The 12203-nt window shown below is 39.6% G+C and overlaps 2 protein-coding genes across 2 annotated transcripts; both read right to left on the bottom strand.

Moving 5' to 3' along the window:
• Positions 1-10: 10 nt before the first annotated feature.
• On the bottom strand, positions 11-8234 carry LOC137957067 (ATPase 10, plasma membrane-type-like). The gene is made up of 22 exons (XM_068804768.1): positions 8060-8234; positions 7243-7357; positions 7028-7147; positions 6806-6904; positions 6536-6673; positions 5864-5998; positions 5596-5775; positions 5064-5270; positions 4836-4955; positions 4609-4728; positions 4388-4510; positions 4067-4171; positions 3394-3538; positions 3013-3174; positions 2680-2918; positions 2556-2588; positions 2388-2469; positions 1837-1997; positions 1557-1730; positions 1120-1302; positions 781-950; positions 11-293 (listed from the first exon to the last, which is right to left on the bottom strand). The coding sequence occupies exons 2-22, from the start codon at positions 7303-7305 to the stop codon at positions 197-199; spliced, it is 2856 nt and encodes a 951-aa protein (XP_068660869.1). The 5' UTR covers positions 7306-7357; positions 8060-8234; the 3' UTR covers positions 11-196.
• A 995-nt stretch (positions 8235-9229) lies between these two features.
• LOC137955262 (glucan endo-1,3-beta-glucosidase 5-like) lies at positions 9230-10805 on the bottom strand. Its single transcript, XM_068802122.1, has 2 exons — positions 10465-10805; positions 9230-10355 (listed from the first exon to the last, which is right to left on the bottom strand). Exons 1-2 carry the CDS (start codon positions 10803-10805, stop codon positions 9230-9232), a joined length of 1467 nt encoding a protein of 488 aa, XP_068658223.1.
• Between the last annotated feature and the right edge of the window lie 1398 nt (positions 10806-12203).

Genomic DNA, 12203 nt, shown 5'->3' with positions numbered 1-12203 from the left:
TTGCCCGAAAGCAAAAAACCCTTGCAATTGTAATTTGACATTTTTATTTGGGGAGGTAAAAAAATCTATTTTGATGATCTACTCTGTTTTATGCAAACCAAAAGGAGCAAGATTTGCAGAAATTAATCCAGAAGATTTGCACCGTCTGAGGAGTTGGAAGTCAAAACCTTTTCTGTAGCATTAGAGCCCTTCTCTTTTAGACCGTATGAGCAGCCTGAATGGTGCCAATGTCCAAACTCTTCAGCCTTACCACTGATTCTACATGTCCCCGTAGTGTGTGCATCTCTCTCAACCTGCAAGTTTTTTAAGTACTCCACTTGTTACTGTATTTAGAGGGAATGTACCAAATAAAGGCCATCACACAGAAGACAGAAACTAGACTAACAAATGAGCTTTTCCAATTAACTATCAAAGGAGCATGGACATTTAATATCGGATTTGTGTAGCTTATCTGAAACAGAAATCTCTAAATAAAGGCTGCGGCTATCTATGTTTCTAGCTGATAAAAGACAGAAGAAACCAAATGGGGAAAGTTAAAAAGAAGTTTTTGCTCTCAAAATTTACTCAGCCACTACTGGCGACCATATTTTAGAGGTTTCAGACCAATTTTCAGGCCTCTGAAATTGTTTATAAATGGGCGTCGTAAAATAACAGATGGATCATGAATGTGAGCAATTCTACAGCAGAACGATACTAGTTTGTGATACATTATCTTTAATTCAAGGACTAAAAGACATCATTGATGGCAGGGAAGGAGGAAATTGCAAAGTTGAAATATACCTGGCAATTTCAGCGCGTCTTCTAGCTTGATCAGCAATTAGAGAAGAACGCCTTTCGATTCTCCCGATGGTATCAAATTCTGAAACCAACCCTTGCAGTGTTCTTTGAGAGAGTACCCATTTTGCTTCCCTATCCTCCTTTCCATACTCTTTCTTCGAAGTAAAAGCAGTCTGTTGATAACCGCCAATCAAATCAGAAGTGCGACACTCCAACAGAATTAACATGATCAAACTCAGTAAAATATATTATCTGCTTCTCTAAGATGTTAATCAGACGCGGAGTTAAAAAAGTTGAAAATTTTGATACATAGGATTAAGTATTAAGAATGATTTCAGTTACCTTTCTATCAAACAACAGCCTCCAAGCTTCTCCACTAAGACTGTAACGAACAGTGAACTTAATGAGGTCTAGTGGTATGTAGAAGATGAAACTGTACACCCAGATGACAGCTGCCCACCCCCATCCGATGCCACGGATATTAGCAAAACCAATATGTGCGTATACAGCAATTAAGGTGGCAATCTGCGGACAAGCAGAAGAGCTCATTTCTCATTCAGTGAAATTATCTCCAGATATCGGAGAAGGCCAAGACGAAACATGGTTTTTAAGACAAATGAGACTGTTAAGTGAGATAAAAGTCTCACATTGAAGAATGGGTGAAGAATAGTTAATAGGTTATAAGTTTGACTAATAGCCTCCTAAGTGGCTAGTAGTTATACAAGGCACTGCCACCTATAACAGCCCTAAAAATGATCAAAAGCAGATTAAAGCCTTACCAGCTGGGCCACCACAAATGCACACATCAATAAGGTACCAGGTCTCTCCATGAAGGACCATCCTTGGCTTCGAGTGACAAAAATGAGAGCTTGGCTAATGATGCTTACTTGCAGATATATGGCAGAGGAGATTTCTTCAGTGTTATTGCTTAGAGACCTCACATTGAAGTGAGTCTGCAACAGATTGCACCAATTAAGAAGCAAATCAAGGTCAAAGAGTGAACAAGGTGATTAGTTTCAATTTAGAATATGAAGATGCCAATTCTTTAAATTTGATTACCTCAAAGAAACCCGTTCTTTCAACAGCCCAATAGAAGAGAACAGTAACTAAGGCAAGGTAAGTCCCTATCACAATGCCTGTTGCAAAGATCTCATTAAGCTTCCAACTATCAGGCTTTGGGGATGGCTTCACACGATCTTTGGAAATAGTCATGATGGTCCCTGATTTCAAAGGGAGAATTTAGTTGGTTCGAAGAATTTTGTCCCAGATGGAGTTGAAAATCCGTGTTAATTCATTGAAAATCCACAATAGTTTATAAAATTTTAAAACTTCTTTGTGAATGTTGGTTTCCTACAAAAGACACCCAAAGCCCTGGTAATACGTCACACTAAGAGAACCACCTAGCCATCCATCCAGAGGTCCAACCCACCTAAATAATAACAAATATTAAACTCTACAATTTAGATTCATTTTATGACCAAGTCAGTCAAAAACCAGTTAGAATTCATGGAGAACAGTTTGAAGCAAGATATTGTCTGAGATAAAAAGTTAAAGACATTGAACAAGCAAAGTATCCCCAAAAAATGTTCGGGCGAGGAAAAGACTCTTACCGTCATTCAGAATAGCAATAATCAAGACCATGAATGGAGGGAAGTCATATTTCCATATGAGGGTAAGAAGTGCAAAACCTAGCTGCAACATTAAATATGTTAGTGGGATTCCAGTATCGTTAAGACTCCAAAGGAAACAAATAAAAAGGCTACCAACTATTAGCATACCACAATCCTTATGGTTATTGAAACAGCATAAATCTGTGGATTTCATGAGAAAGAGTGATCAGTTTAGGTATGCAAAGAAATGGGTGATAAATAAAGAATTAAGAAACAATGTTGAGATATTAACTGTGTAGTTCTTCATTCTCTGGAATATAGCTCGGCTAGTTAAGACAGCACTAACTATCACACTCAATCCAGACTCTGTCAGAACTATGTCAGAAGCACTCCGAGCCGCATCAGTAGCATCAGAAACCGCTATCCCAATGTCTGCTTTCTTTAAAGCAGGAGCATCATTTACCCCATCTCCGGTCATTCCACATATGTGCTTCTTTTCTTGAAGGATTTTTACTATCTCATATTTATGTTCTGTTAGAAGAAGAAAAACAGATGATGAAAAAGTATTTCAATTTGCAACATGATAGAATTATTAATGTGAACTTCTCAGTAAGCGGAGGGGTACCTGGGAAAACACCAGCAAAACCATCAGCTTTTTCAATTAATTCTTCCACTGGCAGTGCTTCATTTTCATCCTTGTCTCGGCCCAGTAATGAAGATGAGGGATACATGTTTGTTCCCATTCCAAGGCGTCGACCTGTCTCCTTTGCAATTGCCAACTGGTCACCTATTTATTTTCGAAGAAACACTGTCAGTGTAAGAGCTTATGATTGAGGATTCAACATATGAATTTAACTCGCATAATTTGATAGTTTTAGCCAGCCACAGTTAGGTTAGAAAAGAAAGGACAATTGGGAAACTCTGACGCAAATGCAGGATTTCCATTTTTCTGCCATTTGAATGGACGATCGTTTATAATGATTAATTATCGGACTTTCACACCTACCTGTGATCATCTTTACACAGACTCCAAGGTTAAGTGCTCTGCGAATGGTCTCGGCACTGTCATGTCTTGGAGGATCAAACAATGGCAGCAACCCGCAGAATGTCCAAGGACCTCCATGGCTTTCCTTAGATTTCTCAGGAACTGACTGAAAATTTCAATTCCACAAGAAGATGCAAAGAACTTATTATAAGGCAAAAATTGTCCTGTAAGAATAATCTGAAATTTATAATAATTTCTATCATCAGCTATTCCTTCAACAAAATATGTTAGTTCAGAACCATTTTGAAGAAGATAAAATCGCACAGGCTCATAGTTATATTGCCTCACTATTTCAATCTATCAAAGATAGATTCAGATAGGCCTGTTCAGGAGCACATAATGTTGCGAGCTCATGTTATGCTTGTTTGTCTGTAAAATAGCTATCCGGGAGCCACTGCTCCTATTCAGGAAACCAGAATGAGAGGTTCTCATGTTTTCATCCAGAAAGATTGTTCAGAAAATTATTTAGCAGAATAAAACCAGTATAGATCTGGATACAATCCCTTACAGGATTCAGTGTAACAATTGTTCAGAAAATTATTCATCAGAATAAAACCAGTATGGTTGTGGGTACAATCCCTTACAAGTTTCAGTGCAACAACTTATTACGTTCATTTAGGTTGGTCTCACATACCTGATAAGCAACCCCAAGAGACCGAAGCCCCCTTTCTGCAAACGTGTCAATGATAGCATGCACTTTTCCAGCAATCTCATCTTTCTCGTTGCAAAGACTTAGAATCTGAACAAAAGATGTTAAGCATGGGAAAGGTTAGCATGTCATCAGCAATCAATTTCTAAAGTAGATGTATTGAGATTTGGGAAAGGTTAGCATGTCAACCAGCAATCAATTTTTAGAGTAGTACTGGGCTTATCTGAACAGATTTCTTTGTACATATGGTTACTTGACAATGGAAAGAAACAGATTTCATCCTGATATTTTAGACTTTGTGAGTACCTGCTCAGGAGCTCCTTTGCTTGCTCTCCACCAATTTTCATCAGAATCAATGTAGGTAATTGCTGTCCTCTTGTCAACAGGATTGAAGGGGAGGAAATGCACTTCTGTAATGTTTGCCCGTGCCTGGATTGGAACAGGTTTTTATATGATTTTTCGTTGTATAAGTGAAAAACACGTAATAGTACAGCACAACATGGCCGAATGACAGATTTTTCTCTTACCTCTTTCGGGTCAGCAAGCATGTTAACAATGGCTGTGTCAATGGCATCTTGGTTCTCCAACCTCGATGCTCTGGCGGCAAGCAAGACCATTGTGTCTACATCTATCTCTTTGTGGAAAACCTGGAAAGTAAAAATTTTTTACACTTTCAGGAACAAAGAGTAGAATTGGGAAAATTTACAGGGATGAGAAGGTCAAAAAGAAAATCCCTCCAAATTGAAGTCTCTACCTCAATGAGGTTCCTGTCAACAGTAAGGCAATTCAGAGTGAGAGTTCCTGTTTTGTCACTACAAAGAACATCCATACCAGCCATTTCCTCAATTGCAGTCATCCGTTTAGTAATCGCGCCCTGCATAACCAAAGATGTAAATGTAAGTTCTGGACCCAGGACGCCTGTGGCTATTGTGCCTAATCACTTGGTATCATTTCTCTCAAATGGAGTATTGATTGTTCATACCTGTTGAGAAAGACGGTGAGAACCAATTGCAAGAGTAACAGATAAGACTGTAGGCATAGCAATGGGTATTCCTCCAATTAATAGGACAAGAAGGTTATTGACTCCACTTCTGTATGGACGGTGCTGGATAGGGAACATGACTATGATTTCCAGAATTATACCCACGGCTATTGAGCAAATACAGAAGTTTCCAATGGCAGTAAGAACCTGAGAGAAACAGGAAAAACCACACCTTTGATTATGCTCTCAAGTGCTGTTTTCTCATTTGTTTTTACAAACAAACAAACAAAAAAAAAATCGAGACGGACATACAAAAAAAAATCACTTCAAATATGTCAAATTCAGACTCTATTATCCGTATAGATACATGAGATTTTCCTTTCAGATTGACAATATACAAATAATTGGTACAGAATGGAAACTTGCTTACTATTGCACATGGAAAGTGCATTGTCAGTTTCATGAGCTCAAATTAACCTAGGAAAATGATATTCATAAATCACAATTTCTAATATTTCAGAATGTGTTTCACCTTCTGAAAATGACCAACAACTTCAGTGGAATCAACCAAATGGGCTGCTTTACCAAAGAAAGAGTGAACACCAGTTGCGATTACAACAGCTTCAATCTCTCCATGTTTACAGGTTGAACCCGAAAATACTTCATCTCCTGTCCTTTTTGTCACTGGAAGAGATTCTCCGGTAAGAGCTGACTGCATATGGAAATGACCAACAATATAAGAAATAAAACTAAGCAAAAATGGGAAAGCCAACCATTTATGTGATACAGGAGAAATTTACCTGATCAATTTTAAGAGGATCTCCCTCAAGTAGACGAGCATCAGCTGGGATGATATCCCCAAGTTTTATGCTGATTATATCTCCTGGTACTAGAACAGCAGCATCCATTTCTTGCCATTGCCCATCTCTCAAAACCTAAATTCAGAATAGTATTTTACGAGAGAGATGTTACGGAGCTGACACTAACTCAGGTTCTCACTGTGTCAATTGTATAGTCACTACTTTTTTCTGTCAAGAGAATGCTTAAGTTGTGGTAGACAAAATTAATCTTCATTTTCCATTAAAAGGAAGGAGAGTTTAAAAAAAAACAAATATTACATAATATAGGACTAGCCCATCAAAGCAAGCCAGCACAAAACATAAATCAAAATTAAATATGACCACAACCCATCATCCCAAAGAACCACCGTTCATCATGGAATGGCTCCAAGTGGAGAATGTGCTAGCTGAAAACCAGCCAATGACCACCTAAGAGGCTCCATAAAAAACTAGAAGGGAATCATAATTCTGCCAAAGATTCTCAAACCAAGACCATTGCTTGAAGTTCGGGCTGAGATGAATCACAAACCCCAAGAGTAGAGATCACAAGGAAAAGCTATATGCACATTATTTTTTATCATGTCTCAGAAGCGCATTCCCTTGTCTAAGAAGAAGATTCAGCAGTCCACTAACCTTTGTTTTGGGAGCAAGACGGGCCATAAGTGCTGCAGCAGCATTACCAGCATTATTTTCCTCTATGAAACTAATAGTAGAATTGATTATCAAAAGGCAAACAATCCCCACGAAATCTTGCCAATCAGGACCTTCTCCCTGAAATGTAAAAGAAGGTTAAAAGCATAAGAAAAGAAAATAAAGAGGTCATCCTAGATATTGGGGCTGTACACTATGAGTCATCAAAAATAAATGCGTAAGACCAACCATCATTATTTCAGGAGAACTCACCCCACCGTTAGCAAGAACAATTGCCATTACTGCTGCAGCTTCCATAACCCATGACAATGGATTCCACATGAAACTGAGGAACTTCAAAAACTTGTTCTCCTGAGTTCAACATTTTTGTTAGTAATACAGTTCGCGACGACCCCATTTTAGTTGAACTTTTTTATTCAATTTAAGCAGGCACACCAAATGAAAATTTGATGCGTAAAAAAAATTAGTAATTACCGACTTCTCTTCCAGTTTATTAGGACCAAATATTGTTAAGCGCACTTCTGCATCCGTGGAAGAAAGTCCTCCTTCTGATGTTCTCAGTTGTTCAAAAACCTCATTCAGAGGTATGCGCTCCTACAAAATCAGATGGATTACGACTTTTAGAAATATGTCATAGACTTATTACAACTTATAGTTTGTTACTTGTGTCTTTTTGATAAAATTCTCACCAAATCAATTGCATCACGATTAAAATGTTCTGGGGCAAGCAAGGGCTTCTCCAGGTCAGCCATGGCCCGAGCTCTAAGACGTTTAGGCAACTACCAATCGCTTCTTATCCTCCACCTTCAAGCAATCATCCCCAGACGACATCAGGTCAAACCCAAGGGTATCCATAAGAAAAATGACAACAAGAAATTGCATGAAAGCATAAAAATTAGGGAAGTAAACTCTTGTCGACTTCTTTGCATATGTCAACCTTCGTAGAATTTTCTAGCAAACAAAAAAAGGCTAGACACTTGAAATAGTTCAGTAATAGGACCTTAAGGTACATGATTTGTAGTCTACAATCAAGCTGGAAAAGAGAGGCAAATCATTGAACTACTTTTAAGAAAATATCATCAGCATTTCTGAAACTGAAAAAGATAAAGATTGTTGAGACATCTGAAAATATTTCTGAGCTAAAAGCTTTCAAGATAGCTGCTAAAAAAGAAGTTCCTTTATCAGATGTGAGAATACGAAGTCAAAACCATGAAGATCTATAATCTATACCACTCTTTAGAGGAACGAGATAAACATAGTCCTGATCATTAGTCAGAAATTAAGTCCCTCGAGAAACACTTTCTTTAGAACAGAACAATTAATGCAGGAAATCAAAATGAAAAGAAAAAAATGATGACAATAATCTAAAATCAAGTTGAATTGAATATAGAAAAACAAAAAATTAAATTGATAAGAGTACTAGGTCAATTGAGTATCCCGACTCAAACAAAATTTTGCTGTTCTTAATAAAAACCAAAATGTATAATCCACATTGTTTACACTTACAGAGTAATGCACAAAGGAGTTAAAATTTCCAAGCGTACCGAAGCCAAAAACCCAGAAACTTCAGCTCTGTCTCCGCAGCTGCGGTTATGTCTGGTCTTCTATGATTTAGGAAGAGCATAGGCAGAAAAGAATGTTTTAAAGTGTACGATATGTCTGGAATTTGACCGTCGGTTGGTGGTTGGAGAAGCGGAGGTTGCAACAGCATACTTTCGCCTGCCACTGATCCTGAGGATAACCGAGTGAACGAAGGCAAAAAAATCAAATCGGTCTTCCTTCTGGAAAGAGATTTGTGAAAGCGCGGGTTTCAGCGTTCCAACGGCCATTCAAAACTTAACGTTCTCACCTACCCTTCGTCAGTTACATAAGAAAAATGGGAGGATCCGCTTCAGATACCGTCGCGCGTCGAGTGTGTTGGAAGGCTAAAGCATGTGGGGCCATATGAAATGAGTTACAACCTGGGAAGTCTCTCGTCCATTCGATGAAGCAGTCCGATGAGCCGTTAAAGACAATAATTAAGTTTGGTTTACCTAATCAAATTATTTTGAGATCCGTTTAAATTTTCAATTAACACAAAATACGTAGAATTTTGGTGGCAGCGGGATATAGCTAGTATAAGTATCTAATTTGGGTATCTATAAATATACGAGATCCAATACGAAAAATTATTTGATGCGGAACATGCAAAATGGAAATCTCAATCGTCCGATCACGATGGAATGGCTAAGATAACCATTGATCGACGACTAAAATAATTGTTGATCAAACGACTGAAACATCGAACGGTTGAGATAGTCGTTGATCAGATGACTGAGACATGATTGAATGTGGTTGAGATAGCATTTCATATATTTCGTACTAAATGGTTTTTTGTATTGAATCAGCCTCTCTCTATAGATAATTATGAGATTTTATGGGTAAGTTTGGAGCCGCTAAACAAGAAAATAAAATAAAATTTTGATCATTATTATTCTAAAAAAATAGTTAGTAAAAATAAGATAAAGATCAAATTCTTTTTTGTTAACTATTTTAAAAAATAATAATAATAATCAATTTTCTTTTTCTTCTTCGGGATTCCGAAGACTAAAAATTCAAATGTAACGGTAGCACTATGTAAGAACTCTAGCAGCCGCCCTGTATACAAATCAATGCAGACCGCAGCAAACCACAACCTCATCGACCAATTATCCACAACAGTACCACGCAGAAAATAATGCCTGTCGCCTTTTGGAGATTTCCGGCGGAGGATGCAGTGGGCGATGGAACCTTGTCATGCCTCCCCGTGTCTATCATGATCTCGAACCTGCAAGTGTCTCGCGACGGATCCTTCCTCGTGATAACCGATAGGTTCGAGAACTGACACGAGCCCTTTTGTTGATTCGCAGTTTGATAATACATGTTGAAGGCGTAAGAAACATTGCTCTTCTCGTCCAATCCACCGCAAGAGGAACCCAGTCCGAGACTGGTGCAATCGGCATATGTGCACGCTTCCGCGACGCTCTGCGGTAAATTCGAGTCCATGATGCTCGCGTCCGGCGACATTACGCACCATTGCCGATCCAAGTACTTCACATTCTTTGCCGGCACCAGGTTTCTTCCGTTTCCGAGGTCTAATGGGTACTTAACCGTGCCGTCGTAGTAGAAGATACCCCAGTGCCGCTCGAAGTTCCCCGGGTCGATGCTCTTCGCGTCCTCGTCGATCAGGCCGAAGAGGTAAGTCTCCGGCGGTTTTTGCCTTTTGGGTGATCCCTGACCCTTTTTTAATTTGTTGAGAAGGCCCTGATTGAACTTGCTTGCGTACTGTATATTGGCATTCTTGTCGCCGTCCGTCGGCCAGCCTACTTCTCCGATGATGACTTCGATGTTTGGGAGGCCGTTCTTCTCCAAGGCGGAGATGAGGGTATCGTAATTGGCGTCGAACACGTTAGTGTAAGTGACAGATCCGTCAACGATGGGATTGGCGGCGCCGGAGAAGAAGGCGTAATCCAACGGGAAATTTGGGTCTGCGTATAGACTGAGAAAAGGGTAAATGTTGATGGTTAACGGCGCCCCATTGTTGATGAGGAATTTGATTATTGAGACCATGAGGGTGAGAATATCTGGTCGAAAATCGCCGCCGGAGGGAACGCCGGTCTGGGTTTCGTAGACGTCGGCGTTCAGTGGAACCGTCGCCCTCGCCTGCTTTCCAAGGCCGGCCTTGATGAGCGCTGCTTGAATGTTCTGCAGCGCGGGAAAGGTCGTCTGCGTGAACATCCCTTTGTAAGTCGTTAAAAATGGTTCGTTACCAACAGCAACGTACCTGATCAAACAATCAAACAATTTGATCTTCGTTAGGTTCCAGTTTTCATGAGTGTAATTAGTTAAAAACACTGAAAAATAAAATGCAGGATGGGGAAGACGATTCTGACCTTATATCAACTCCATATTTGGAAACATACGCGGAAACATTCTGCTGAACCCAATCTTCAGCAGCTCGAACACTTCCCGCCAATGGTGCCAAGAGATCATTAGGTATCCCGACCATGACCTCAATCCCAGAATTTCCCAGAGCCCTCAAAGCCATGGGATCGGCTTCAAAGAGCTTCACCTTCTTAATCCCATTGTCCTTGAGAAGCCTCACTACAATATCCGCCGGCAACGGATGCGAAGCTCTCGTCCCCCAATTCACGCCGAGTCCCTCCGCAATGGATTGTCCCCCTACGGCCCAGAGAAGAAGAAAGAACCAAAACCGGCGATCAAGGCGACCCATTTCTTAGAGCTTCGAAGCTCTGTCTGCTTAATCCCAGCTTTGTTTCCTCGATTTCTCTGGTTTGAGAGTTTATATCAGAAGCCGGAAAGTTCAGATGTGTAGTAAAGGAATTTGCAGGGAAACGAACAAGGGATAAGATTCGGGAGTAATTGTATGAAATCAGGCAAGGAAGGAATGGAGTACACTTGTACCTTAAGGTTGAATCTGCTAGATGCCTTTTTTGACTCAGAACTCAACGTAGCGGCAGCCAAATGGAGATGTGATCATCTTTCCTGCTTCATAAAAGCTCCAACGAAAAGATATCTTTCCGCTCTCTCTTCCTCTGTGCCGTTGTGTGTATTTGGGATGGGGAAAGGCAGATTCCGTTCAAACTGCGTTTAAGAATTTTCCTTTGCTTTTAGAGTGTTTTTTTTACAGCTAAAATCTGAAAAGAGCAGAAAGAGCTGCAGACATTCCTGGTTATTTGCCATGTGAGCATACTGTTTGGGTTTTTATGGACGTGACTCGTGAGTGACCAGTTTAGGGCCGTTCTCCGAACCAACTCAAGCAAGTGAGTTAATGCAAGCATTGGACAGTTTATAATTTGTATTATTATTTGAAACCATTCAAATATACAAGAGAGACAAATAGAGCTACAAGAGTGAGATGAAAGTTCTTTCCAAGTTTTAGATTTTCCTATATTGGCTTAAGATTAGGGGTGGGCATCGGGTCGAGTTTCACTAAACCTGACCCGACCCAAAAACCAAGGTTTGGGTTTCAGATTTCACCCGACAAGTTAGGGATGGAGCGGAAAAATAAAACCCATCAGATTTCATGTTGCATACAGGTTTTCCTAGACCTGACCTAAGGGTATAAAATAGAATAGGGAAGGGTCGGGGATGGGTAGGGTTTACGAGGATGGGGCAGGGATGAGTCGGGTTCACAAGGATGGGGCAAGGATGGATTGTGGACATTGATTGGGTTGGGGTCGGGTTTAACATTTAAGGTTTTTTTGTCTTTCTAATGTTGCAAAGATATGGGGGCGTGCATGTTCACAATAAAAAAAAAAAATTTACAAACACTTCAATTTCATAATGCAATAAGTAAATTTATCATTAGAAGAGTTTGTCTTTCAAAACTCCTTAGAGAACCACCTAATAATGGAATAATACTTGATGTACACTATAAGACACCCAAGTTCATTATTTACTCTATAAAATTGTTCCCCTTTAACAACATTAATTGTCTAACTAGTCCAATTATAATTTTTACTCAAATTGAACCATCGTACTCTCTCACCTAGACATGGTGTTCACCTAGCATTCCCCATGAGGATAATTTTGATGATAACATGCACTTAAGAACTAATTTTGAAATTTGATTGGGCAGTCTCATGAAAATATTTGGTAGACCGGTCAT

The sequence above is a fragment of the Aristolochia californica genome, unplaced genomic scaffold (genome assembly GCF_029961685.1).
Source record: "Aristolochia californica isolate CCGP_79_NKW_82.1479 unplaced genomic scaffold, dmAriCali1.0.hap1 SCAF_2, whole genome shotgun sequence".
Classification (NCBI taxonomy): Eukaryota; Viridiplantae; Streptophyta; class Magnoliopsida; order Piperales; family Aristolochiaceae; genus Aristolochia; species Aristolochia californica.
The sequence above is the reverse complement of the archived record's forward strand: the minus strand, read 5'-3'. Positions and strand labels throughout refer to the sequence as shown.

Coding starts and splice junctions, on each gene's coding strand:
- LOC137957067 (XM_068804768.1), bottom strand. CDS start 7,305: ATGGCTGACCTGGAGAAGCCCTTGCTTGCCCCAGAACATTTTAATCGT. Junction 5,999..6,535: donor GTCTTGCTCCCAAAACAAAG/GTTAGTGGACTG, acceptor TTCTGAATTTAG/GTTTTGAGAGATGGGCAATG. Junction 1,731..1,836: donor AAAGAACGGGTTTCTTTGAG/GTAATCAAATTT, acceptor AATCTGTTGCAG/ACTCACTTCAATGTGAGGTC.
- LOC137955262 (XM_068802122.1), bottom strand. CDS start 10,805: ATGGGTCGCCTTGATCGCCGGTTTTGGTTCTTTCTTCTTCTCTGGGCC. Junction 10,356..10,464: donor AAATATGGAGTTGATATAAG/GTCAGAATCGTC, acceptor TTGTTTGATCAG/GTACGTTGCTGTTGGTAACG.